The following is a 27,547-nucleotide window of genomic DNA, read 5'->3' as shown; positions in this document are numbered from 1 at the left end:
TAATCGCCTATATACTTCGCAATATGTTTGCTATAGTGTTGAATTGAAGCTCAAAGTGACAAGGTTCTGCAGGAATCTTTATAAAGGAAACCAGGTTTTTGGTAGTAGTTTGGTTAGATATGTGGTAAACGGTTAATCAAGATAAACCTGTTAACTTGAAGCTGAAGGCTACATGTCATGTTGAGCAATGCAAGACTTAAGACTTTATTGCCAGCCAGAATAAAACAGGCGGTAACTTAGCATGTACACAATCACGTTAGGTATATAGTGTCTAATGTTGAAAACCTATATGCCTAATAGTGGTAGTGGCAGCAATAATTATTTTCAATGCTTTTGATACTTATTTTCATAGATATTTTGTAAAACATATTTTGTAGATATTTGTAAATGGCCTAAAGGCAGTGTACGATAAACAGGCTCTTTAGAACGTTTTTAGCTCAAATTTGTGATCTTCGTTCTGTTAGCAAGACATTGGTATGATCACATGTATACAAAGCTACCAGCCAGAACTCTTTGACTGCATCAAGCACTGGGATTACAGGATCAAAGTGGGTGTCACTTTTTACATGCTTACTGCTGCTTAGTACAACTTACCACTGCTAACTACTGCTTACGACTGCTTAACACAATGTTGCATGACAAATGTTAAAATTTGTTTCCAAAAACTCTTATTCTCTCCCATTACTGAATTGTCTATTATTCTAGAAAGATGATATTAATTATTGAATTTTTTTGGGAATTAAGCGGTTGCACAGTTATATGATTTTCTGAAAAATCCATTGATAGGCAGGAATAAGTTGGTAAGATTTTTAGAGTCTGTTTTGTTCGTTTTGAAATGCAGGTTTATTTCAGAGCAACAAGACGCTTAACAGCAGCAGCCACATAAGGGAAAATAAGCAGCCACAGAAGGAATAATAACATAAAGTGCGAATGTAAACAGAGCACGAATTATGTACTATTAGAATTATTAGAGAGCGAGGGTCACATATGATCCCATAAGAAGAGTGGATCTGGCCTTTAGAACTTGACCTTGATCGCCTTACTATTAAGGAAGTGATCCAACCTGACAAACGAACTCTGCTTCTTGAATTCAAATGAATCCTACAGACTGTTTGTAGAATCCTGCAGACCATTTCTCGGAAGATTTATTGCCTAACGGGAGCATTTAGCTACCCTTTTCTCCTCTATTTCTTTTAGCCCATTGTTAATCAGCTCTTTTTATAATAGTTGTATTTTATTTATTTTGTAGAATCCATCCGACTTCTTCGCCCACCATATTGAATAGCATTTCTTTTTAGGATATCAAAGAGACTGATGAGGACTCCATTGACGAAAATTATTTCCCAGTTCAACTAAAGGCTAGCTTGTCCCAAATCATCGCAATGTTTTTGAAACGGGATAAGTCGGCCAAAGTATCTCAGAGGATATTGTCATGGCTACGCAACCCTCCGTCGCAGCTAGGGTAAGTTGCTTCAGATAAAGTCTCTGTTACTTAAAAGGAAACTTTTTTATGATGTTACTCAACTACAAGACGCTATTTTCGCGAAAAAGACTGATATTTTTATGGGTTATGGGTATGAATTACATCGGTCAAGTCTCGGGGCCTTTTGAAAAACTGATTGAGCCCCTCTACATCCCTAGTTTGATATAAAATGCCCAAATTGCCCATTCTAGTCAGGAAAATGTACCCTCACCGGTCGTCTCCAGGATGAGTCTCCGTAAATAATCTGATAACAACTTAATCGAAAACTTCGCAGGTTTCCCGTCACCATTTTTAAGATGCTTTTCTAATACCTCGTTTATTGAGTCAAAAGCATTCTAGCTACAGGTTATTCTAAAAAGATGACTTAAGATGAGATTTTTCGTCGATCTTTGAGGGTCTGATGAAACTACTTTCTTTTGCTGACAGGCGAGTTGAATTGATCTTGGATTCAGTTGCAAACCTGCGCTTCCTCTCATGGCTGTTACTTGGAGCAATCAATCACGTGGTTGATCACCCAATGGCCCATGACATTTTCCACGTGATTTCGCTTTCGGAGAACGGTTCTTTAACAGACTACATAAAGATTGTACTGCAAAGCATCTTGCGATATGACAATGTGAGTTTAAAACTGTCTGATATTCTATGACATCATTCATAAAATAACTGCTGATTTCTCCACTGGTATCTACAATAAAAAGAAATACACATTATTTTAGCTTCATGTTTTTTCACTTTCACTAAGAAGATGCATCGACAGACGTTTTGATTTGCCCCTTTAATTTCTCCTTTCACTCTGGCCAACCCTTAAAGGCAGGTATTACAAGCCTCTTAACGATACAAGCCTCTTAACGGGCTGGTCTGTCTAGGATGAGTAATCGAAAGGATGAATTGGCTTTTGTTTATACTGAAGAGGGAGCTTCGATCCTGAGAGCGCTTGCAAAACCTCAGTAGGTAGAATAAAACCTTTCCTTGTAAATGCTCCAACCAGCATGCTAGGCAGAAATGCCACAGAATGTGCAAGTGGAAATTCATCATATATGATAATCATGTATGATTATATGATAAACAGTTCCATAGATTGACCCTGCAAGCGCAAAAACCTTTGTTGTTAGTTTTGTACCTGCATTAAACTTTGCATTTGATTAAAAATGCTAAAATAAATTCACTTGCAACGAGAACTGAATTTTCCCATTTATTTCTTGTAGGAGAAGAATTTCAGACTTTTGCGACCTGCACTTTATGTTATATTTATTACCTGCCAGTTATGGACAATTTATTGCGAATGCCACCTGATTTTTCACATGAACCCGGAGAGCGACCCGCTTAGCAATATAATGGAATTTTGGACACAGGTCACTTTTTGCATGGTTCAACTTCTAAGTGCAAACGATAAGGTGTGTTATAATGCGTAATAATGGAGGCCATGCTGCTTGCATACAATCTTGTATTCGAATAGGCATTTACGTTTTATCTTTGCACGGGTCATGAATGTTTCGATTTTGTTTGTGTTCGGCACCAGGCGGTCTTCTCCTTCACTAATTAGCTTATTTAAGTTTCATTTCATTTTTCTTTTCATTTATTTCATTTTTCATTTTAAAATTAATCAAAAGAACTGACTTTCAGGTGACCGTGCAATTTTTGATTCCATATATTTGTTTCCATAGTGATACACGAGTGAAATTTATTAATGATAATAAATATTTCTTTATATTTTCAAAATAAACTGAACTTGAATAGACTGAATTAACTGACTGAAGATTAGATGGTTTTCACTGTCTTAGTGGCTGACCCAAGTTTACAGTACCCTCAGTATTCTTTTAATCTATCGCTGAATTACCTTTTTCCAAACAATGCGTTTATTTAAAGTTTGGTTTTCTTTTCCTTCCAGTTAATGCTTGATATGCTTCTCCCATTCTTAAAAATCACGGATGGAGTTGCAAGTTGTGCTGGATACTCTTTTCCAAGGGTGAGCCATTGAGTTCTTCAATTTCCTGAAAAACAATTGTACTAGACAACAGGAGCGTAGCAATTTCCTCTTTGTGTTATCTTCCAGTTTTGTTTTTTGCATGTAAGCGTTGGTTTGTAGGATTTACCAATAGAGACATTTTGTTCGTTGCAGTCGCGATAAAACCTGTTTACAGTCTCTGCGATATCTTTTTTCAGCTATCAACGTTGTGGTGCCCTCTTGTGCAGTACTACAAAAATGAGGTGATTTTTATTCTTTTGTTTTTACCACCGCGAGCAAGTCAGTTTTTATACAAATTTCATCGGTTAGTTTAGAAGCAGAATTCGCAATAGATGCCGTCAAAATATTTCACGTAGCTAGAAAAGCAAAGAAGAGACAAGAAAAGAAAACTGCTATATTGTTCAGGTCGATGGTTTCAGATTCCTGGGTCATGTCTTCCTCAGCAGAATGGTGTTAAGAGGATTGATAACAAAGTATTTAGTCAATTAAGAACCCAAATTTCAAACTATTATTTTTTCATCCCTTATAATAAAGTCTGCATCACGTACCAAAGTTGATCATCTCTTATCTGACATTGTTTCTCCTCAACTTATGTCAGCGTTAAACTACTGAATGATGCACTGATGCAACCTATTGTGATCATTGTGAAAAACCTATTATAAATTCAGGTATTTTTTATTCAGATTCCAGAAGACGTATTCCTTCGTTTTAAGCAGCTTCAGACTTCTAGAGTGAAATCGGAGGATCCGAAAAACGAGCTTCAAGATTTGGTGAGATACACGCGAACGAGGCTGGCGAAACTAGAGAAAACTGGGAACAAGTTTGATCATGCAGTCGTCGTTTAGCCTCAGTTCAATGAAGCAGTAACCTTGTACATAATAATGTAATTATACAAATTTAGTTTCATGCCTTTAGATTCGGCAGCAGCCTTTCAAGCCCTCCTCTAAAATGCTGTGCCCAAAGAGATAACTAGTATTCAATGGAATCTAGCATCCAGTCATATTTTCCAGATAAAGTGTAGAATTTACAAATTCCAGAGCAGGTCATTAGAGACTATCCTATCTTTAAGGTTGGTTCATTTGCTATCTTTCCTAGATCTCTTTCTATCGGAAGATTTTTTGAAAGAGAAGTTTAAAGGCAGTTTCTGTTATGAACATGCGTTTTGTAGATTTTATAGAATGAAAGATTTTGAACAGTTATCTTATTACTGGTTTCAAGCAAAAGGGCACAATAGATATTGTGGCCTAGAAAGTGTTATGAATGTGACATAGGATTTTGACCGACATATTTCCTCCGTAAATGTTCCGCTTTACTGGACACTGTTGGACACATTTTTTGTTAAGAAGGGCTTTTATCTTTGACTAAAAATCTGCTTTTTAGACCTGTGTAAAAGGATGGTAAAATAGTTATTTTATATTCTCATTTTATGCTGAAAGGATGGGTTTTTCTGGATTTTGTCCTTGTGTAATTTTAAATTGCGTTACTTTGCAGTGTTTTATATTATTTAGAAATTGAATTCATTTCACTCACGAGCTTGTAAATAAGTAAATATTGTTGTTATAGTATCGCTATCATGTATTTTATTGTATCATATTATATCGTATTGTCTTGTATTGTATTGTATTTCATTATGTTGTGTTGTATTGTATACTGTTACATTGTATTTATCCTATTGGCTCGCATGGTATTGCAATTGCAATACAGAACTGCCTTCATTTTTAAAACAATTTAAGCAAGACTTAATTGTATTCTGTAATTACGATGCTTTATCTAACTTATTTACAGCTAGGTGCGTCTTCTTCAATTACCGACACTTTCTTCGAGACTTCTTCAGTGTCTTCACAACATACCCAGACTTTTTAAATTGATTCAGCTCTGGAAGTTGGTGTAATCTTGTATACGTTACAAGAATCTGTAAAGCGTTTTCTATACCTCCCAGCGTACGATGATTCCCGTTTTATTGCTAGTAAAGAAATCCCGTAGCATGCCAACACAGTTTTCCTTTTTTCTCCCAGTATGGAAGTCCTCCCAGTATTGAATCTGACCATTCTGTCTGGCACTCCTTTTTATCAAGCATCAATAACAATGCGTCCTTTAGATCCAAGAAAAAAGATATAGTTTTTGGCTGCCTTCTGAAGCTTTTTCTTCTAGTTGCCTTAAAACGAAAACAGTATAAAATGTACTCTTAGTTTTGATAAACCCAAACTGTACCCTATTATGTTTACATCTTCCTAAGCCTCACAGCTAACAGTCTGTTTTTTCAAAGCTTATTTGGTACGCAGGTTTCAAACTATCTTCATAGTGTTTTTGTGAGATACGCAGGACCAAACCTAGAACGAAATTCTCCCTTTTAGCAAACAATCTCCTTTATTGTAAATTTAAGTTATATTCATTCTTAACCAAACAATACCTAAAACTCTACCGCGGCCAAAGATAAAATTAGGTCGTGGTCGCATTTCGAATGATTCCCACTTGGTCAGAGCTAAATTTTTTAAACATCATTTGAAATAAAAAAATTGCGGCTTTTAAAAAGGTAAGCCGTTGTTGGCATTTCGACAGGAAATATTCTGTGTCCAACCAGAGGTATGATTCTGTGAAATGTGAAGGAGCGTTGTTGTCATTGTGTTTAGAACGAGCAAGGAAACATAGAAAATGGCGTTTCTTGGTGACCTCAGCAATATTGACTTACCAAGATTAAGCAACTTCGAGCTATTAACAGAGGTACCGTGAAAAGTTTTTACATATATCTGAATCAGTTTTGAATCTTTTGCTGCTCAGGCTATTGTGTTTGATAATAACATTAATGAATTTAATTCTCCAAGTCATATTGGTTGTAGGCCCTTGGCTTGGCCTATATTCATGTCGCATATGATCGCAGCAAATGAAGTTTGTAACAAGTAAAAATACAATTATAAAAAAAAGCTGCAATCAAGACAATGACTTGTTACTACTTTCTATTATTACTTTTCTTTTCTATTATTCAGCCATAGTGTTATTATCTCCAACATCCAACATCGGCTCCAACATCGCTCCAGCCAACATCGATCTATTATTATTACATATTACTACTTTCGACAACTTTGTGTTGCGTTTCAGAGAAGTCGATAAAGTACTCACTTAGATTTTACTGAGGCTAGATTTTGTTTTAAGGTCAACTTTTATACACAGGTTGTTTACAAATAACTCTTTTCCCCTATGTGCGTGTAAATCAAGTATAGGGCTTTATAACGTTTATTACATTAACACAGCACTTTGTAGCTCAAAATGACACAAGTTCTTTGGGGCCAAAGGCCCAGTCAGCTTAGCTACACGTCCGTTAGTCAATAGCTACTCAGTGAAAGGGTGTATTCATTGATTCACCTAGGTTAGATATGCTTGGGGTATTATTTTGATTTTCTACCTTTTTGCAACTCTTTTTGGGGGTGAACATTAGTTTCAATAGTGAGAAAGCCAGTACAGTTACAGTTTGAAACATAATCAAGCAAATGAATTTAGCCTTGATAGTGTATATATCCTTGTAAAGTTGGACAGAAAACTGTGGCAAAATTGAGTATGCTTTGTTGAGATCCAAGTGGTTTGTTATTGGCATCAGCCAGTCAAATTACAAATAAGTTAATCTTGGTTTTAATGAGCTGAGTGTAGCCTGTGCCCAGACTGTAAAGTTTGGTTTTATATTTGGCACACAATGCTCCACCATTTGAACTTCTGACTTCTGATAACAATAAAAAACAAATAAAGGGTCTCTTCAAAAGCCTTTGCTTAAAATTCTGTGCAGGATTTGGTTGGAAACATTGGTTAGCTGCAAATTTAAAAACTTTTGTTCTGGCAATCCAGTTGCAGAAAAAATGCTTTGAAGTCTTGGCTTGTGCTGTCTCTAACAACTCTACATGAACTAGGTTGACCTGGGTCCTCCAAAATAACATTTTGCAATGATGACTAAGTTGCCTTGCCCTCCCAATCTCACCAAGCCAGTTGGTACTTTTTAGTCATTATCAAAATCTCACTTTATGTTGTAATGGTTGATTGAAAAAATTGACTTCCTAAATGAAACAACATTTAAAGGCTTCAGTTGCTTTTTTATCTTGAAAATCTTGAAAAAATACAATGCAGTGCAATACAATACAATACAATACAATACAATACAATGCAATTTAATAAAATACAACAAAATACAATTCAATACAATTCAGTATGAAATAATTCAAAACCTCTTCCTTTTTCCAGCATTCACCTAATCTTGGATAAGAAAAGTTCTCGTAAAAATTTTATCCAGGTCAGAAATCATAAGCTTATCAGGACAAGGGTGCAAAACCCAAGAAGTTTAGCCTGCGCCCCAGTCCACACATGCTGTTACATTTATGTGGATTACATTCCCTCTGAATGATATATGACAATCTGCTATTGCCAGTCTGCTTGAAGTAATATCACTGTTTGCAGTCATTTATAAATAGGACCCAAATGCAAAATACTGTGCAAATATAGCTCTGTTTAAAGTCATACTTTGCTAACTGTCACAGCTTTTTGAGCAGCATCTGATGTACTATAAATGGAGTCCATGGTATTAACCTTAAGTTGTTAACAGGTCTAGTTAGCTCCTTTAGGCAGAGGTTTTTCCCTGCTTCAGTGTGTAGAAAAGGACACTCACTGCAACCATCAGACAGGTAGGTTTCATACTGTGATTCATAGGATGTGATTCATATTGGATTAGATCAGGAGTGGACAACCTTTTTGGAATGTAGGCTAGAACCTTGACACCTTTCCTTTTAGCGGGCCAAAGGTAATAAGAAAAGCAAAATTGATAGTTGTAATAAAATGATAATAACAATGAAAATATTCTTTAAATTAAATAACACTTCAATTACAAACATCTCTATTACATAGGTAGTTTACAGCCATCAATAAAACTGTTACAACTGTAAGTGCAGAAGGAAAACCAAAATACAACCAAAATTAAAATAGACCAAATTCGGGATATGGAGAAATCATCCTAGGAAGGAAATACAGAATTATCCACCAATCAACGTTGAGCATCAGCCTTTTAGCTCAGACCATTCATTTTAATATACATAAATGCTAATTTACCCAGAACACTAGCAACTGAGACATGACAAAATAGGGACAACCGTGATCCCTGCTCAACAGCTATGGGTGCCCCCTGCAAAATTCATTTTTGCTGCATTTGTTAACTTTCGGCCAGTCCCTCGATGATTCTGCTGCCCTGTCTTCAAGCAGAATGAATTTGTGACAACAGATAGTGAACAAATCTTTCCATGATTTCCAGGTTTTATGAAGATTTTTGATAATCTAATTTTGAATAGATTATTTTCATTCAATGTTTGCAACCCTTCAGGAAATTATCCTTGCCAACCAAAAAAGTTATAACATGATATTTTTCATCTTCTGGGCCACGAAAAATCTCTTCCTGGGCCATAAGTTGCCCACCCCTAGATTAGATGATCAGAAAGTAACCAATCCCTAAGGTTTTGATCAAGTTGCAGTATGGACATAGTTACATGTTATCCATGTTACATTCTTGAGGTGCATGCCTAGTATAATGGTACTTATTCGTGAAGGTCCAATTTGATAAGTGGAATTTGAGCATTTTGTCTTCATTATGAAGACATATGTTAGAAATATTAAGCTATCACATGATCTATGTTAAGGTCCGCATATTCTTATTCATTGATTTTTGTTTTAACAATAAACTTAAATTTTTAGAGAGATGAGCACTGCACATTTTTCAGAAGTAAATAATTCTCTCTGTTCATTAAAGGCAGTGATTCATTCTGTGCGTTGAAACTTTCAGAACTTTAATTTTTTCCTCCATAATCTTCATTCTCCATTTTAATCTCTGTCCAACTTTTGAGAAATTCTTTTTTTTTGTAAATCATTATTCATTCAAAAGTTCCTTCATTCATTCAATTCATTGCTTTTGTAAGCTTTGGTTTGTATGTTATAAATGTTATATATCAGTCACTGTACTATAAACCTCTGTTGCAACTACCACCAATTTGGTTCTGGCTGATTTATGTTCTCTTGGAAGGACGCAGATAAAATAGGTTAGGGAAGTTAACAGAACAAAACTTTAATTATTTGTCACAGCAAATCAATGAATGTAACTGGATAAGTGGATAAGGAGAGAATGTGTAGCATGATCAAGAAACTTATTGTCATTGCCGTTGGTTACCATTTATATCAGTTCAGAATTTTCAGAAGACCCAACTCTTTTACATAACTTAAGTTTTAGGTCACAGTGGCACCAGCCCACAAGGGAGTGGCTGGAACGAGGCTAGGAGGCTTGATGAACATAACAAAATTTTTACGGCAACGCCCTTTGAAACAACGTAAACACCCCTTTCAGAAAATACTTGCTTCTTTCAGTCCTTATTCATAAACATACCGATTCAGAGAAGATTTCAATTAATATAAAAAAACAAAAAATTCTTGACCACACAAGATAAAGCACAATGAAAAAGAACAAAAACGGGTTCCCAGCAGAACTGCTACTAATGGGTTCGTTAGCATAAACTTTCAAAACATTTTCTAATCTATTATTGCAAAAAAATAGGGAGGATTGTTATGTAACATTCCCAATTAAATGTTCCTCGCAGCAGGGCCGTCGCTAGGGTACGTTTTTGCATAACCAAAATTGTCATGCGTTTGTGTACCCGGACCGAAATGCCTAAGGTTACCGAAACGCATATGACACCGGCAGCCGGGATCTAGAACCTAGCAGACAACTGTCGGCTATGTTCTAGATCTTAGGTTCTAGAGCTTATCCAAAGCCACACAATTTCCACCTAAAGTTTAAGGAAAAGTCAAAGTTTATGAAAAACTCTGAAAGCTGATCCTGGAGGTATTGGAAGCCCCTGTGAGCAGGACCGTCGAAAGGAGGAGCAAAGAGGCAAATTGCCCCAGGTCCTTGAGGTCTAGGGGGCCTCGTAAAAAATAATGAATTCAATTTTAAGAATGGAATTAATGAAACATAGGAAAAAGTATGCCTAAAAATGGCAAAACGTTCTAAACGGTGAAATGTTCCTAATTCTATCTTAGACGTTATGATTATAATTTTATGCTGCACTGTTAAGAACATGCACTATTTACAAATCCACACTTTCTACAATTACAGTTCCACAATTTTAATTTACAACTCCACAAAGTGAGTCAGATCCACACTTATTTTAGGCCCTGGTGCAAACTATGGATTAGATGAAGAACAAATAATCTGGTTTCATATGTTAATAGAAAGTGGTGACAGGACTGATCCTAAACGTAGGCAGAAAGTAGCATCAGTACATTAGCAATCAATCTAACTGGTTAGCTCTGAAATATTTCTTTCACTATAACAATAATCAGAAGATAACTTGCATGGTTCTTGCTCTTTCTACGCCGCCGAAGACGTGTAAAAGGGTTATAGATTGTGTAGAGCGAAAATGTACAATGTACTCGAGGTCTTCATCCTTCAGCACAAACTGTAGCTCTGGTCAGCATCTGATTTTGTGAGAGTTTATACAGATTTGTTTTTGTTTGCCGTTGTCTGTGATCACCGCTGGCAAAATCCATCATGGAATACCCTGAATAATTAATAAACTGCAACGTGATCTCAACCATAGTCTATGTCTGAACTCATTGTTGTAATTGGAAAGTCAGTATTCGCAATATGATGGAAACTGAAGACGTTAATGATTCGAAGTCGTTTTGGGATGCTGTTGAGATGGTATAGAGTTTATGATTTGACATCTTCTCTAACAAATGATTATTTGTAGATTCTCATCGCTGCAGCCTTGTTGCAGTATGTTGTACATATTGTAAGGATCTTTTTGTTTATATTTTGTCTTGTAGCTAGGCTGTTAGCCAGGGAAATAGCAAATAAGTGGACTAAGTGCTACTTATCACCACGCTTTCGTCGATTCCAACGAAAAATCATTTTGCATCAAAGAAACCAACTCGGGCCCTTGTTTGGTGAATTTGAAATTCAAAAATCTGAATCAACTTTTCTGTAAAGAAGTTGGATCGTTTTGAAATGATGGCTAATCTTGCAGTTGACTTGAGTAGCAAATATCCATCTCATCGTGTTCAACTGGTCTTAGTTTGTAGAATGTAGCAGCTTTAAAACACAACATCGCATATTACTTTGTGATTAATTAGCTCCACAAGTTAGCTCCAAAAACTTTTGTAGTTACGGTGTGCCAGCAAAATAGCAGCAACATAATGCAAGTAGAAACTGAAGTCGGGCTCGTGTCGAGTTAGATAGTTCTTTCCTGCAGTAAGAGATATGGAGAATAGATAAAATTGCTGTTGCATTTACTGTTACATGGTTCGCGAAGTCATCTTACTCCGTCCCTGTCATTATTTTTGAAGTATTTTGAACGTCGACTGCAAAATGCCGACGGTTAGCGCGAAACTGAGCCGTTTTTCGCGAAACTTTACCGTTTTTCAAGAAATTGAACCGTTTTTCACGAAAGTGAGCCAAGCAGAAGAACATTGCTCACTTGATTAATAACTGACCTGTAATGACCGTGGTTAGTAAATTTAATACAAGTATTGGGTCCATCAGCTTCCCATTTGATTGTGTTCAAATTGTTTAGCATCAGTGAGACCTCGTCATCTTCATAACAAAGATTTTACAGCTGGTTTTTAACTACCTGCTTTTGAAAAAAATAAGGAGTCCTATCGTTACGTTATTAATATTAAAAAATTTAGAGAATCCCCTTTATCCCTTTAATCTCAACCAAGTTGACAAGGATGTCACCTGACCGGGCCTAAATTCCTTCAACATGTGTTGCTAAACCTCTTTTCTGCGTACAAGATGTAAAATTGTCAACTCGCGTCATTTTTTGGCTGTATTTGATGAACATGCTGTTATAGAGTTGGTTAGCAATAAATTGTCAACAGAATTATACCTTGAAAATTTTGCATTCATCACGGTGCTAAGGACGTCATGACATTAAGTCCGCTGGAGTAGGAAAATTGGAAAAGGGGTGGCAGTAAACTAAGGTAATTAAGAATGGTTAATGAGCTTAAACAACATTATGTATATCTTGGTCACGCCATTTCTTATGTGAATCTTGGCAAAATCCTTGACACGAATGCTGAAATTTTTACCGCATTTTGGTAAAAATTGTTTCTTAACGAGTTTTTCAACACGAAAAACACATTTCACCAAATGAACCACCCCTAGCTGCTATATAAAGCCTTAGCATTGTTAATGTCAACATCAAATAAACTATGAAAATCAATTAAGACATTAAAAGTTTGATAGCACAGCATAAAATTTCGTTTAAGTTTGCTTACCCTGACAAGAGTCTACACAAATTTCTTAAGACTTAGAAATTTTGGATCTAGGGTTTTTATAAAGGGTTACTTGAATGCATTAATGGGTTTGATTTAAGTGACAACTTCTAGTGGTAACCTCCACTTGGTTCTTTTCTTGGCAACTTTTCACAAGCAATTACACTTACCTTGTTTGTTTACAACAGTGCTGCTTTTTATTTCAGATAGCAACACTTGGGTTTGTAACTGGAAGTGAACTTGGTAAAGACGCCTTAGAATGCCTGAGTGGAGTGAAAATCCTCCACGAGATTTACAAAAGGATGAATCAAGATGAAGACAAATTAGCAGCTCTGAGGGTATGTTCTTAAATATTTTACAAGAAATATCATGTACGTTCAAAGGTTTTTTAGGTTAATATGTGATATATAGTGTCTGTTTTGCATTGTAAACAATACAGGTATCTACTTCATGCAATCTGCCAAATAAGACTGCCAGTTTTTTCTTTTAGTCGTTAGCTTTTTTTAGTTTTGTTGTTGTTTATTTCTTTAGTTTTGTTTTGGTTTAGGCGAGCACCATTTTGAGGATAGCTGAGTATGTTAAAAAAAACCCAGGGGCCAACGATGACCAAATTGCACGTCAGGTGCAGAAAGAAATTGACCAATTTACAAAAACTGCAGCTGAAATCGTTGGAAAATGACGTCATCACATCAGAATATAAGAACCAGTTGCAAGTGATTACTAACATACCTTGCACGACACACGTAACAAGCACTTAACCAATATTTTAACAATTTATAATACACTTAGCCATACTTAATATGTATATTCTTTGCTGTATTGTTGCATATTTTTCATGATGTATTGATAAAACATACTGTATAATTAGAACCAGTCAGTCATTTTGGTTTACCAGAATTTATCGGCCTTAGTATATGAGTTTATCGACCCTGTGTTTATCCACTCAAAAAGGCACCTCTTTATCCGTCTGTATGGCTACTTTTGAAACACGTTTGCTAATCTTGAACACATCAATCATTATAATTTTGTCCAATGAACATCAGATTGTCCTAGATGCCAAAGCATTACCAGGGCTATCTTCGTAAGAATATCCGAACAGGGTTTCACTGGCAAATGTTTCCATCTAGCAACAAGTTGAGTTACATATGGCAATTTTTATTTAGATGATAGCGTCACATGATGATTTCCGAGACTAAATCATGGAGACTGTGACATCAAGGGTGGATGTCACCAAAACTTGCAGAATATTTTTAAATGAATCCTAACGCTAGGATGGGATGGGAATGGCCTAAAAGGAAAAAATCAGCAAACAGCTAAATCAGCTAACGCCTCTATTAAAAATGGCACTTGTTTCTCTTCTCGTCCACTTGGTCCAAAAATGATTGAAATGTGCAGTTGGCATATTTTATGACATTCTGCGGGATATTTCATGAAGCGCTATGTTCTTTAAATGCCTACACATTTTGCCTACACTACGAATCGAATTTGGAGAAAGTTCATTTTGAAAACTCATTTTTCAGACGTTTCATCATTTCTACCTCAAAATATCGGTGAATTTCAATTTCCAGAAACTCTTGAAAATTTAGTTGTTACTAATCCTGTTCCGAAGAATGCTTTTGTAGAAAATCTTCTCAGAAGAAAACACGCCCACAGCATTTTATAAAAATAAGTTAATTTCATTGATAAAAACAAGGAACCCAGTAGGCCTTATAAGAGTGCCTCTGTATTGTATTTAAAAAATATTCATTGCTTTGAAAATAGCAAACATTTTGAGTCACTCTTCAGAGTATAAAACGTCATAACATAAATCAAAACACTAGGATAGGAAATATAAATATATATATAGATGCTCAATAAAAACACAACTTGGTTGACGTTTCGCTATAAGATATATATATATATACCCAGTTGTGGATCAAAATTGGCCAATCAGAAATGCGATCACATGACTGTTAAGGTTGCCCAATCAGTGCTGCTTGCCTATTATGATCAACAACTGGGTATATATATTTCCTAGCGTAGTATTTTGATCTATGTTCTGACGTCTTATACTCTAAGCGTGTCAGGCAAAAAGCTATAGTATGACTCAAAATGTTTGCTTTTTTCAAAGCCATTTTTAAACTTTGTACCACAAAAAGATTGTTAATATAAACATGTTAATTATGACTGAGACATGTAAAATTTCTAATTTAAAATATGTGCCTATTAAATCTTGTATAAGAATGAATTCATTCACGCAAATAATGAAAAATGTACGATTGACTAAATTTAAAGTCTTAGATTTAGTAATAACAATGAAATTGCGTCTCTCAAGTCAGCAAATTCATCTTCTCGTAAGCAAAATTTGTTCAGGGTTTCAATAACATCAACTTCATTCAAACTTTCAAATTCTTCTTCATCTGCAAAAAAAGTAAATCAATCATATAGCGATTAAATTTATAAATATATGGTTCTTTCAGAACCTTAAAGCTCACGCGTGTGTTTTAAGGTTTCGTCATTTTCTCATGTTTTTGTAGCACTTTTCTTTAGAGATGGAAGTTTTTGATAGGTTTAAAAAGCTGCCTCAATCAAACCCATGCCATTAATTCTAGTCAGTATTGAAAGTAAGCAAAATGATATAACAACTACTGCATCAAATGTAACAGAATGTATGTGCCAAGAAGCATTTCGTATTTCTATACCTTTCATTGGTAAATATCCTGCAAGTTCCACTGTCGCAGCATTGAATGCGAACTCGGTTATGGCTGAAACAAAACATTTTTATTTGATATACCTGTAGACACTAATAAACAACAGTGATGTGGGATGGCGTACCTTTAAGCAACAAGTAACCAGCTAAGTCATAGCAGCAACTGTTCATATATCTAGTATCTTTGATTCCTGAAGAAAAGGGAACACGCTGTAACATCAGATATTCCCAACCAACCTTTCTCAGTGTCTATACCTATTTTAAACTAAATATTACAGTTCTGAGAAATTTGCCATAATATAAATCTAATTAAATTCAATTTAATAATAAACAAAATCTTGAATCCATTGATGAATTGATTTTAAAACCTCGAACTATATATTTAACTTGCAACTCGTTTCACATTTAATGCGATCATCGGGCATCGAATATTGTATATCAGACGGGTAAAAGAGTAACCTTCATAAAAATAGTAACATTAAAAAATTGCATGATAATGGTCAAATACCTGGGGCAGATAATTTTGGAAATATAAAAACCCTAACAGTGCTTTCAGCTTCTGGGTCATTGTTATCCTGTGCATTCTTCAAAGGCAAAGCTTTCTGTCGGCATATGAACAAATTATGGGCGATTTCATTCTCGTATAAGTAAGACGTGATTGCTGTTACCCTCCTGCATGAAAATGAATCAATATACAGAAAATATATGATTATAAAAAGCTAATCTAATAATTACATTAATCTATAAGTCTGATGAAAAAGTAGACAAGCTACAGAATTCCAACAAACTTCAGGGTTAAAATGCAATCATTGATAGAAGTCTCCACTGAGAGACGAGAGAATGAGAATCACACTCGCGAATGATTCAGCAATTACCTCGCAAGCTTTTCAATATCTCGATTTTCAATTTGCAATGCAAAACCGTGAACAGCATAATCAGCTATTTCGTATAAACCATTGCAGATTTCTGAAACACTCTAAAAGCAGAAGAAATTAATCAACGTTACGCAAAATGGGGCTCGAACAACATGGTACCAGTAACACTAACGCATCAGTAGGGTGAAGTCGAAACGACGTGGCTGCCTTCACGAAAAGCGTCATGCGACCTCAATGGCGCGAGTAAAGGGAGGAATGGGTCGAGCAATACACCTTCACTTTCTGAATATTTTAGATTTCTGAATAATATACAGCAGAAGGTGGACGTACTTTGTTATCCAGAATTGTACACATCGCATTAATTTAAAGAATTAAATCGGAAAGACAAAACCATAACATTCTTGTGTTTACATTTCTTACTACAAAATTTTACGGAGTTAAAAAACTTTTATACCTATTATGAATTAAATTTTAAACAATGTACTTACAACTTTGTCAATCGGTAGAACATAATTTACATAAATTATGTGAAGATGTAAATGATTGACTGAAGCAAATGCACATAAACTATTGAAACCAATCCTAAGGCCCCTGCAAAAAGATAGACACAAAAATATAAACAGTTGCCGTAGTAGGGCAGGGGGCTGTGCTCTCAAAAGATTATTAAAATAAGTTACCTTAGAAATAAGTTCTAAGGTTCCATGTATGTACCCCCGTGAATCCTTTTGTTTCTAGAGCCCTGTCCTGCTTTATAAATTGAAATCAGCCTATAGTTAATACAAAGTGGCAATTTAAATGGATATAGAGCAAAATTTCTTTTCGGTAAGCAGCTCTAGAATTATACTAAATTTTGCACTAAAGTTGTTTTTTTATATTGCATTTGAAGGCGACTATAAAGATGTGCAAGCAGAGAAACATGAAGTAATTTTTTACGAGTGACTGCTAAGCAAGTCAGTTCTGTGTACACACTCAGTTTAGGCAGGGAAAACATAACTGCCATGATTTGAAATTTACAAATAAGCAGTAGCAGCTCGTTGGAATTCTTTTGCAGGGCTGATTATGTCATATTTAACGCAAAAAATTTGGTCGTAACGCCACGAATAATTATTTTTTATGCTTTTTGAAAAAACTATTTCTTATGAATCATACCTACTCCGGCAATCCTAGATGTTATAACCAAATCCTAAATTGTCTTAATAACTGTTTGGATTCCCCGACCCGAATGTTGTAATTTTTGACATGTGCTTTCATGACTTCAATTGCTTTGAAAAAAGTCAAATCACATCCTTAAAATTAGAAAATTTAAAATGCTATTTTTGTCCAAGGGCCTAAATTTGTTCAAGAGACTCTAAATAAAACAAAATGAAATATAATTGATTCTTTTCCAACATCTGCAGTCAGTAAATGAAATTGGACATTTAAGACATGAAATTTTTACGCTGCCTGCAGACTCCTTTGTAAAGCGGATGTCATTAGGGTTTTCACCTCAAAATAGACGCGCATCTATTTTATTTTTCTCTTGAATAGTCAAGTCACAAATCTTTACTTGAAACCCCACTATCCCCAACCGTCAGGCTGCGACTGCATATGCAATTTAATGCCATACATCTGGTAACGTTCTGCAGAACCTTCAACACGCAATCAGCACTTTTTGCCAAAAAATATCAATTTTGCATACAAAAAATTTCAAACCTGTGAGTGCTAAGAAGACATACGTCGATTGACAACTTCACAGCGTCATATGTTAGAGCCTTGGGAAAAGGATCGCAAAAATATGTTAAAATAGGAGAGAACACCGAGTCCTACAACTGTTTGTTCGTTGAAACGTGTTGCTTCTAGCAAAACCTTTCTGTGTGAAAGTTCATCACTAACAGTGGCGTATCCAGGGCTGCAGCAGTAGAGGGGTTTAGGGCGGAGCCCCCAGAATCTTTTTGGACCACGCCCTTCAGACACTCGCAAATGCGGGGAAACGCGCTTTTTGCAAAATTTCCCCCCATTTTTTGATTAATGCTAGCTACGGTAAATAGCAAAGTATTTTACAATTGTTATTGACATAAGCAATTGTTATATACTACACCCCCCCCCCCCCCCCAATGAGTTTTACATCATTTTTGGACAAATCTCGAGGACAATATTTTAGAAAAGTGGGGGGGGGTCCGGACCCCCCTATTCCTCCCCTTGGGTACGCCACTGATCACTAAACTTTTGGATCAAGCAAGCACTCAGGTTGCTTCCATGTTTATTTTCTGATAATGACTAAGACACGAAGCAAAGAAACAAATATCAGGATAAGCATATTTCTTTCTGGGATGCCCCAATTTTTCATTAGGTTTATACTGTAGATTCCGATTCCGGTCACATCAAATATTGCTTGAAAAGCTGCGACAGTAAGCGAAATGTGACTATACATGGAGCCAAATTGAAGCATTTGGCATGTTCGGGGCTAAATTTTATGAGACTGTAACCAGTAGTGTGACATTAACCAGAGTTTTTACCCGTAACCCGTAAACATATTTACGAGTAATTCTTTTTTAAGAAGCGCCCTTCGGGTTTTAATGATTCCCAGTTCAAATGCTTTTGTACTGCAACCGACTTAGGCTCTGGTCGGTAATATTTGGTAACAGAGCGAACTGCATGCCTTAAACCATTACTGCTTTTTCTTTTAATTCGCGTGTACAGGGTAACCAAAAATTTGCAAGAATATTCTAGCTTTGGATAAACCAACGTTAAACAAATCCCGCTGAAGCAAGGTATAAGTTCTTTTCTATAGAGCTAATGTTGGCAATTTTTGGTGGTACAAAACTTAAAAATGGCTTTAAAAAAGCAAAAATTTGAGTATACTGCTAACAGAGCTCTACTGTATTCAAAGCCTAAATGAGTAGTTTGACCTCGTGTGAAGCTTTCTCAATATTGGGATCTGTTGTTTGTTTAGACAATTCCCATCATTCCCAGAATCCTGTGATATGTTCCTTTGCAATTAATCATGGTGTTAGGTGGATTTGGAGCTTGTTGCAATACAAAACAGTGGCTTTGTCATCTTTGGGAATAAAAACAGGTCAACTTTCATTGAAAATTATAAAACCTCTCATGCTTTTTTATAATGATAGCAGCCAAAAACAATCATAAAAATATTAAGATAGCAATAATGTTGCCCATAAATATTAATAGCTATGCTGATAGCAATAAGCCAAAAACATGGACATTATACAACGAAATGGTAACAATGCACAATCCACATCAATCCACATTGAACAAAATCATTTGGGTACCTGTGAACGCAGGGCAGTGGCATCTGGAACAAGCAGCACATGACCATAATCAATTGGGCTAATATTGACGATAACCAGGTTTTCCTCTACCTTGAAAAATATCAAAATTTATTGGAAACTAAACTTTCATAAAAATACTTTTGAAAAGATTATATTTCCTGGAAAAATGGGCTATTAAAATGGGCATTGTTTATATTAAAACACGAAATCAAAACTCATTAGCGTGAAAAACCTTAAAAAATTGAAGTGTCTTCTACTAATTTCCCTTTTCTCAATAAAAAACACCCTTTGAAGCTGTTATGTTCTTAAAATGTAAGGGCATACAAGAGAAAACTTCATTATAAGATATTTTCAAATATTGACAATTAGATGCAGTATCTCTAAAAGCATACTAACCTTTTTGCTCTCCTTGGTTTTGTATTCTGCTGATTTCATTTTAAACAAAATCTGAAAAAAGATCCATAAAACTGTCATTGCATGATAGAGCTTCTCACATGGAATTTTAATCATTGCATTTCTAAGTGACAATTTAAACATGTACAAAACCCGGATATAGAAAACCTTCCAACCATATGAACAAAGCAAAAAGCTCTGGATGTCCCCAGAGACACATATAAGGAAGGCTCGAGCATGCTTCTTACTAGGTTTTCTCTGTTTTTACTTGTTTCAGTTTCCAAAAATGTAGTAATCCCCTTTCAAAAAGAAATGCTGCAAAGCAGTGGCAGTGCTTATTTTTCTGCAAAGAAAATATAATACTGCCATCTGTGTGCATTGTAAAATGATTTATCACCAGTCTTCACACATCTAGTTCTTCTTTGCTTTTAGTGTATTTCCAAGCTCCTTTTGCAAAAATGAGTGATGAAAACCCAGGGCAAGAGCAGATTCATTGGATCCGTTATCACTTAAAATGAAATATGAATGGGTGGGTCTGACTACAAACTTTTTAATCTTTTGCTTTTTGAATAGTTCATAGTCCTCAAATTGTAAACAAAGCATTGGGGACAAAGAGAAATTTCAATGCTGAAGAAATATCGCAATGCTTATGATTAAAAGTTTTATTAGCCGCTTGGCCCTAATTTCGTTTGACGCGAGCAATCACTCGCGATCGCGTCAGTACTTGCGCAAGCCCAACCACGCGACCGTTTCATCGCTCACGCAAAACGGTGAATTGTGAGGAATAAATGTCTAATCAGTTTTTGTGACACATTTCCAGTCATGTTTTGTGACCCAAGCAAGTGACATAGACGATACAAAGCTGGTATATCAAAACACAGAAAACATAAGTAAGCTGAAGCAACCACATCTCAACCGCAAAATGCATTTGAAAATAAATTCTACCGCGAAGCCGCGAATGTTTAGGAATACTTTAGACACTTAATAATTGAACTACATTAGCACTTTGAAAATTGTCTGGGCAGTTAAAGTGTTTTTAAAAAAGATTGGAACAATATCTTGCGATCATCTGACAATAACGTCTATATGACCTTCGTAAAGTAAACAATATTGACCTTTGTGATTTATTCGTTCTCATGTGATATTACCTTAAACAACAGGATATTACCTTACAACAGGATTATACGGCTCTTGTAAACATTGCAGACCCTGCCTTTACCATTATTGATTATTATTATCATTTTCAGAGCGATAGCTTGCACAAGGTAAATGACGCGAGCGCTGGGCCACGATGATCAGCAGCCTTTATGCTTTTTAGCAACATGCTGCATGCCTTGATTTCTTGCCTCAGCAGCAAACCAGTTGGCAATATCAAATTATGTCACCTATAGCAACTGGAATATGATTTATTAACCCTCTTCCAATTGCTGAACAGCTACAATCACTGCCAAAATTACTTGGAACACTTTGCGCTGTGCTTTTCTATTTTTCATTTGTTTTCTTGAATACTACCACTTCCGCCCCCTTTCCCCCCAAAACAATTTTGAAAGTATAGAAAAATATCAAACAATCCACATGAAAAAGCGTACTCCATAACCCCTTTCTTTTTTCTATAGTAAATCAACATTGTTCCTAGGGGGAGAGGGGATGGCTGAATTTGCCTTTGAAAACCTACGTTAGCGTTCCAAGACTTTTGGCAGTGATTGTATGTTGAAAAAATTAAACACCAGCAAAAATTCAAATTTTGCTCAGCAATAGCTGCTTTCTGTTTTCTTGCAAACGGTGAACAGGGAATGTAAACAAACGTGAAATTATACAAGTATTTGAAGACTAATAAGCCCTACACAGCCTGGTTTAAGTAGAAAATAACAATGAAAGATGTCATACAGATGATGCTGTCAATTTTCCTTACCTCATTCTCTTTCACTTTGGTGAAGTTGAATTTGTCTTTTCTAAACGGCTGTCTGACGGAATCGATCTCTTGCGGTTTTCGTCTTTCCTTAAATCTTTTTGAATTAAGCTGTTCAAAAATGATAAGAAAACATTAAAATGAGTGCACCTACACACAAAAAGCTTATCAAACACGAAGCAAGACCAGAAAATGGGTAATTCGAGAAATAGAAATAGATAAAAAGCATGACAACATACTTAAAGGATTCTGGCAAATGATAACCTACACTCAGGGTTGTAGATTAGTTTAAGATATTGGGGTTGGGGTGGATTGTGCAAACATATATAAAACCACATACATTTTCTCGCTGGACCACCCATTTCCTCATATACTTTCTCTAGACTTTTGGTGCTTAGTTTTTTAATAGACAAGTTTGGTATAAAGAAGGATAAATTCGAAAAGGGGCACAATTTGGTTGAGAACAAATGTAGCATAAGTCTCGGCAAAATGGAGGTACCTGATCAAATGTGGCGTACATTCCGTTTATGAAGTGTTTATTACACCTGCTTTATTTTGCTTAATTCTGCGAAGACAGAGCTAAATAATTACATCATTGGCCCTAGTTTGCTTCATAATATTACAGAAAGGAATTCTAAGGAATATTTCCTTCTTGACTACAAAGCTACTTGCCTGTGCAATAAATTCATATTTTCCGTTTATCTTTCTTCTTCTAACTTCATCCAAGTTGTAATTAAAAGTACCATTTTCCATTGCAATATCCCATTTTTCTGATAAAATTTCATCAAACTACAAAATGATACAAAGCGGACTAAAAAAGAAGCACCCGCATAAAGGCTTATGCAGACATGTTAGTCTGGCTGATACAATAAAATGAAAATCATTTTTTTTATAAATTCTTTCTTATCTACCATTCATTTACATATACAAAGACAATTCTTTCAAAAGCAAGAGACATGCAAGCACATAGTAATGACCTGCAAATAATAAACTGTTTTTTTCTACTTAGCCTAAGAAATTTCTCATATCTTTTGCCTTTTTTTATTGTTAGGCAAAATTTTCTTGAATTTGTGAAGGCTGGGTACCATGTTTTTTAAAATCAGGAACTGTACTGGTGTATGATTTACCATAAAAATTCCATTTCAACCCATTCATATGTGTTTTCAAACTGAAAATGTGCTGTTATATACTTGAAGCTTTATAGAATTTTATAGAATATTTCAGCCCAAAAGTTTTATAATCCTCTTCTTACAATGTAGATGAGACTAAATTTTCTTACTTTTTGGGAAAGTTTTGTCTGAGGTCTTATTATAACATTGGTTTTTTCTAAACTTTTTACTACTCTTCCTATATCTTCTCACTTTTCTTCTTATATCTTCTTACTTTAATGGTATGGTATGGACTATATCTTCTCAATTTTCTTCTTTTATCTTCTTACTTTTCTTCTAATATATTATTATCTTCTTACAAGACTTCTACAATTCTTACTTCTTAAGACCACTATAGATAACATTTTGCAGTACATACTTGTAGCATGGTTAGTAAGCTGTAAATCTTCTCTGTTTGAATGTGTTTATGTATGTTTTGTTATAAATTTGTCTTGGGAAATTATCTGGTAAACTAATTTCTTGTTCAAGTTATTATGTGGTTGCTTATCCCTAAGGATTTTCACATCTTGCTTGTGAAGAGGATGTAAAGAAGATATAAAACTGTTTCATGTTGGCTATCAGCAAAAGTATGTTGAGCAAAATCCTGTAGTGTTCAGTGAATAATATAAATTGCAAGTAGTATGAGCCAATGAGGTAAACAGTATGAAGAATACCAAAACATTATTTCAGTATGGCCTTACAATTTGGTGCATTGTAAAACAGCAATTCTTGAATGTCTTTTAAGTGCTCTTTGACTAACAAAAATGTTGTAAATATAAATAAATTCAGCCACATACCAATATTACAGGTTTTAACATTATAGAATTATATATTAACTGAATTTATATATATGAACAGAATTTATTTGTCATTTAAAACTGTTCATTAAAAGATTTTTATATGAACAATATATGTGATTTGAATAACTAGATGAAAAATACCTACTTTACTTTGTGTAAAACTCTCTGCATCAGGAGGCCAGTTTATAAATTGAAAGTGCAGGTCATTTGTGTCATAAATGAAGCATTTGTCCTCAACAGCAATGGCATCAGCTCCAATACTACTTGTTGCCTTTTCTTGCAATTGAAGATCATCAGCCTTGCTGGAACTTTTTGAAGCCATTATAACACCTGTCTGATATTACATACCATTTGATAAGTTGCCTGTCATACACCTTCATACAAATAGTAAATTTGCAATTAAATCACATATAAAATATGTTGACAGACTCTTTTCATTAGATATATATCTATAAAGTCCTTTGAAAATTATGTGTATACAATAACATGAGTTGATTTGTTTATACCAGCTGATGTTGCACTTTCTTACTCAAAACATCATAATGACTACAATGTCTTCTCCTGCTCCAAAATGCATCCAAATCCTCATAGACTTTTTCTGGCATTGTTTGATTGTGCAATTTTTTGCACATTAAACAAAGCAAATCTTCTGTTTGCTTAGCTTTAAACTTCTTTTTCCAGTCAAAATATTTAAAATAGTAATCATCATTCCTGTCCAGAAATGAAATGTAATTTGCCAAATCAATAACACTTTTGAAATTTTGGACATTGATGAAACTTCCAGGTATGGCAATTTTCTTGTCATAATTTGCTCCAAAAACAATAGGCACACTGTTATGCAACAAAGCATTCTCCCAATATTTTTCTGTCACATAGTCTTCACAAATGCTATTTTCAAATGACAGATAAAACTTGAATTGTTTCAGTTTTTCTCTGCAGCCTGTAGTTTTTGGTATACAGGAATCTCGACACTTGAACCTTTTATTACACTTCCCAAACACTGTAATGTTCAAATAATTTTGAAGTTTTAACACAAACTTTTCCCTCAAACCACCACAGTCACTGACAGCCCAGGCAATAAGTCTCCTTTTCTGTTTAAGCAGCCTTTTCAAAAATTTGCTATGCGTATAGAAATTTGTACTATTATCTTTCACATAGTTACCATAAGGCAAGAAAATGTCTGAATTCCTATGGTAGGTTGCTGTCCAATTAAACAACCCATTGTATGATTTGACATTTTTTAAATTGAGTGGGCTCTCTTGATTGACCCATACCCATCTCTGATGGGGCAGTCGTTTCAAACTGCTCAGGCTTTTAGGCAAGTAAAGATCATCTGAAGTCAAGTCTTGAGCATGGAACAGTACAGCTGATGCTTTTGCTATCTTGTCTTTATCATAAGTGATTGTGCAGTCTGTGATGGAGCAATTTGTGTCTTTAAGGTGGCTTTTCAGGTTCTCTGGATAAATATCTGACCAATACTCCTCTAAATTCCAGGTTGTATAAAGTAAAATTATCGGTGCCTCTTTCTTTAAAACGTTTGTGGCAGCTTTTTTGAAATACGTGCCTAAAAATATTCTATAATATGAAACAAAAAAACAACCTACACAACAGAGAACAATTATGGCCAATCTCTTGCGCATCTTCATGCCAAATTGTTTTACCTGCCTCCGCTCAGCAAACATAGAATATGTTTTGGCATGATGAAACTCTTTTGTATAAAGTTATAAGCATTAAATTCTGAAAACATTGAGTCATCTACCTATATCCATTAACTAGAAAAACAACAGCCCATCTCTAACTCTCTGGAAAAACACACCACATACCGAATGTATATCAGATCACTTTGAGTCCAACCGTAACGCAAATCCTAAAAACTTTAATATCTGTTTAGCGTTCATAGGCGATTTACACGCAAAAGTACAGCACTCTGCTTTTCAGCCGCCAAAATCCAATGTCGTTAAACTGGGTTTTGCACTTCAACAATCGTCTTTTGTCTCGTATGCATATACCTTTTTTAGTATCATGTCAGTCGTGTAATTAATCTTTTGATTTGTTATAATCCAGCTAGATTTGCTGAAAAATCATTTGCAATACAATTACAATACAACGTTATGCTAAATTTCAAATCAAGGCAGTCCCGTTTGAAAAAGAGGCTTGCAAAAGTGGCCCAATGAGGTAGAAAAATTTTTTTACCTCATTGAAGTGGCCAGAGTTGCCATCTGGCCTTTCTGACCACTTATCTAAAACACAGTGTACTCAGACTTCGTACACAAAAATTTCTCCGTTTTGGCCGTTTTTCAAAACCCCTGCCGTCATAAATTGATTTAGCTGAAGAAGCAATAGTTGGCTGAATTGGCCGCATTTAAAATGAATTTAAAAAATGCAAATGACGAAACATGAGACAAAGTAATAGTTAACAGATAATTTAAGATAAAGTCAAGTGGAGCCTACAAAGCAAACTCTGATTACACTGAAAAATTTAGCTGTTTTGTATATTTCGTTTAGCTGGCTAAATTTGGCCGCCAACCGTAAAACATTTGGCTGTCAACCATTCCAAAAAGCAGGGCCGTCGCTAATCACTTTCACTTAGGAGGGTGCCAGTCACAAATTTGCCGATAAAATAGGGCGTGGCCTAAGGTATTTCAATTTTTGGGTGTGGTATTTTGACGGAAATGATTTTGTTTATGAAAAAGTATGTTCTCGTTAGTCAATGATCGCTTCAATTTTCCAGTGACTGTCGGTACTTAGTTTGCATGAGTAGATCTTACTAATTGGACCGGCAAGAGGTTTCGAAGGCCTTGAAGGAAACATGAAAAATGAGGCCCCTGCGAGCGGAGCGAGCAGAAATTTTTTGCGACCACGCCCTTTAGATTGTCTTAAAATGCATTTCAGAATATTTCTTGCAGTCATTTCTTGCAATCGTCTAAAACTTCTAACTATTCTTAGGCATACTTCTTCTACGTTTCATTGATTTCATTCTTAAAATGGAGTTCGTTACTACTTGAGGCCCCATCAACCTCAAGGCCATGAGGCACTTTGCCCTCTTGCTTCCCTCGGCAGCCCTGCTTACAGTGGCTTCCAGTACCTCCATGATCAACGCTCAGAGTTTTTCAATAAACTTTGTCCCCAAACATTAGGTAGAAATTAGGTCGCCCTGGATATTGGACATTAGATTCTAGACTGCGGCTGCCGACAGGGAGTTATTTGAAATTTTTGGTGGACATTTGCCCCTCCGTGACACCCATACCGCCATCTGTACCTATTTTGAATTGCTGAGGGTTTGGGGGTGATACTTTTTCGGTCTTATCCTCATCTTATCCCAACTTTTTGCTAAAGCTATCGCATTGAGAACTTCGAAAGTAAAACCCGACAAAACTCTACTTTCAGAAAATTTGCCGACAAGAATTTCCTAGGGGGGGGGGGGGGGGGTGCCGCATGTTTGGTCCTGCCTAACAATAGGCAAACGCCTTGTAGCCCTGTTTTTGGTCTTGCCTCACAATAGAAGAAAACAATAGCACTCCTGCCCTTCAGAAATGGCAGGAGACCAGGGTTGCCTGGTGGTTAGGGTAAGAATAGGCCAATGCCGATGCGAAAAATGGCCAATCGAGGTCAAAAGAGGCCAAATTTTTAAAAACTTAAAGGACACTTTTTTTTAAAATAATAGTATTGTATTCTTATTGCGTAGTTAGTAGAGAGGACCCTGGGGAAGATTAGTAATTAGGCT

At 35.5% G+C, this 27,547-nt stretch overlaps 4 protein-coding genes across 8 annotated transcripts in view; 2 read left to right on the top strand and 2 right to left on the bottom strand.

Moving 5' to 3' along the window:
• Positions 1 to 5,373, top strand: part of LOC135694611 (protein unc-79 homolog) — a 29,282-nt gene extending 23,909 nt beyond the window's left edge. The window contains exons 31-37 of the mRNA XM_065213433.2: positions 465 to 548; positions 1,299 to 1,462; positions 1,910 to 2,099; positions 2,689 to 2,877; positions 3,372 to 3,449; positions 3,647 to 3,691; positions 4,133 to 5,373. Of these exons, the coding sequence (XP_065069505.2) occupies positions 465 to 548; positions 1,299 to 1,462; positions 1,910 to 2,099; positions 2,689 to 2,877; positions 3,372 to 3,449; positions 3,647 to 3,691; positions 4,133 to 4,294 (912 nt within the window). The 3' untranslated portion in view covers positions 4,295 to 5,373. The remainder of the gene's footprint in view (positions 1 to 464; positions 549 to 1,298; positions 1,463 to 1,909; positions 2,100 to 2,688; positions 2,878 to 3,371; positions 3,450 to 3,646; positions 3,692 to 4,132) is intronic.
• A 641-nt stretch (positions 5,374 to 6,014) lies between these two features.
• LOC135694684 (uncharacterized) lies at positions 6,015 to 13,650 on the top strand. Of its 2 annotated transcripts, none has more exons than XM_065213516.2 (3): positions 6,015 to 6,170; positions 12,947 to 13,078; positions 13,288 to 13,650. In XM_065213516.2, exons 1-3 carry the CDS (start codon positions 6,102 to 6,104, stop codon positions 13,417 to 13,419), a joined length of 333 nt encoding a protein of 110 aa, XP_065069588.1. In that variant the 5' UTR covers positions 6,015 to 6,101; the 3' UTR covers positions 13,420 to 13,650. The 2 variants fall into 2 exon arrangements, with proteins under 2 accessions (XP_065069588.1, XP_065069596.2); XM_065213524.2 differs by lacking the exon at positions 6,015 to 6,170 and adding an exon at positions 11,030 to 11,166.
• Positions 13,651 to 14,900: 1,250 nt separating this feature from the next.
• LOC135694650 (GDP-D-glucose phosphorylase 1) lies at positions 14,901 to 25,928 on the bottom strand. Of its 4 annotated transcripts, none has more exons than XM_065213494.2 (12): positions 25,583 to 25,928; positions 23,969 to 24,157; positions 22,548 to 22,664; positions 21,879 to 21,986; positions 19,970 to 20,020; positions 19,574 to 19,663; positions 17,997 to 18,055; positions 16,793 to 16,895; positions 16,305 to 16,405; positions 15,938 to 16,101; positions 15,555 to 15,620; positions 14,901 to 15,139 (listed from the first exon to the last, which is right to left on the bottom strand). In XM_065213494.2, the coding sequence occupies exons 2-12, from the start codon at positions 24,143 to 24,145 to the stop codon at positions 15,009 to 15,011; spliced, it is 1,167 nt and encodes a 388-aa protein (XP_065069566.2). In that variant the 5' UTR covers positions 24,146 to 24,157; positions 25,583 to 25,928; the 3' UTR covers positions 14,901 to 15,008. The 4 variants fall into 4 exon arrangements, with proteins under 4 accessions (XP_065069566.2, XP_065069558.2, XP_065069549.2 ...); XM_065213486.2 differs by having other exon boundaries at positions 23,969 to 24,197; positions 25,647 to 25,927; XM_065213477.2 differs by having other exon boundaries at positions 25,647 to 25,927.
• LOC135694640 (alpha-(1,3)-fucosyltransferase 7-like) lies at positions 24,141 to 25,505 on the bottom strand. The gene has a single exon (XM_065213461.2). The coding sequence runs from the start codon at positions 25,503 to 25,505 to the stop codon at positions 24,324 to 24,326; it is 1,182 nt and encodes a 393-aa protein (XP_065069533.2). The 3' UTR covers positions 24,141 to 24,323.
• Positions 25,929 to 27,547: the final 1,619 nt, after the last annotated feature.

Source organism: Rhopilema esculentum, chromosome 10 (assembly GCF_057945365.1).
Source record: "Rhopilema esculentum isolate cy_ngs chromosome 10, ASM5794536v1, whole genome shotgun sequence".
NCBI lineage: Eukaryota > Metazoa > Cnidaria > Scyphozoa > Rhizostomeae > Rhizostomatidae > Rhopilema > Rhopilema esculentum.
The sequence above is the reverse complement of the archived record's forward strand: the minus strand, read 5'-3'. Positions and strand labels throughout refer to the sequence as shown.

What these genes read in the sequence shown, in the direction of transcription:
- LOC135694684 (XM_065213516.2), top strand. Translation starts at nt 6,102, where the DNA reads ATGGCGTTTCTTGGTGACCTCAGCAATATTGACTTACCAAGATTAAGC. An exon ending in ACTTCGAGCTATTAACAGAG is followed by an intron (nt 6,171 to 12,946) that starts GTACCGTGAAAA and finishes TTTTTATTTCAG; the next exon opens with ATAGCAACACTTGGGTTTGT. An exon ending in ACAAATTAGCAGCTCTGAGG is followed by an intron (nt 13,079 to 13,287) that starts GTATGTTCTTAA and finishes GTTTTGGTTTAG; the next exon opens with GCGAGCACCATTTTGAGGAT.
- LOC135694650 (XM_065213494.2), bottom strand. Translation starts at nt 24,145, where the DNA reads ATGGCTTCAAAAAGTTCCAGCAAGGCTGATGATCTTCAATTGCAAGAA. An exon ending in CCAAAGTGAAAGAGAATGAG is followed by an intron (nt 20,021 to 21,878) that starts GTAAGGAAAATT and finishes ATCTTTTTTCAG; the next exon opens with ATTTTGTTTAAAATGAAATC. An exon ending in GATATTGAAAAGCTTGCGAG is followed by an intron (nt 16,102 to 16,304) that starts GTAATTGCTGAA and finishes ATTTTCATGCAG; the next exon opens with GAGGGTAACAGCAATCACGT.
- LOC135694640 (XM_065213461.2), bottom strand. Translation starts at nt 25,505, where the DNA reads ATGTTTGCTGAGCGGAGGCAGGTAAAACAATTTGGCATGAAGATGCGC.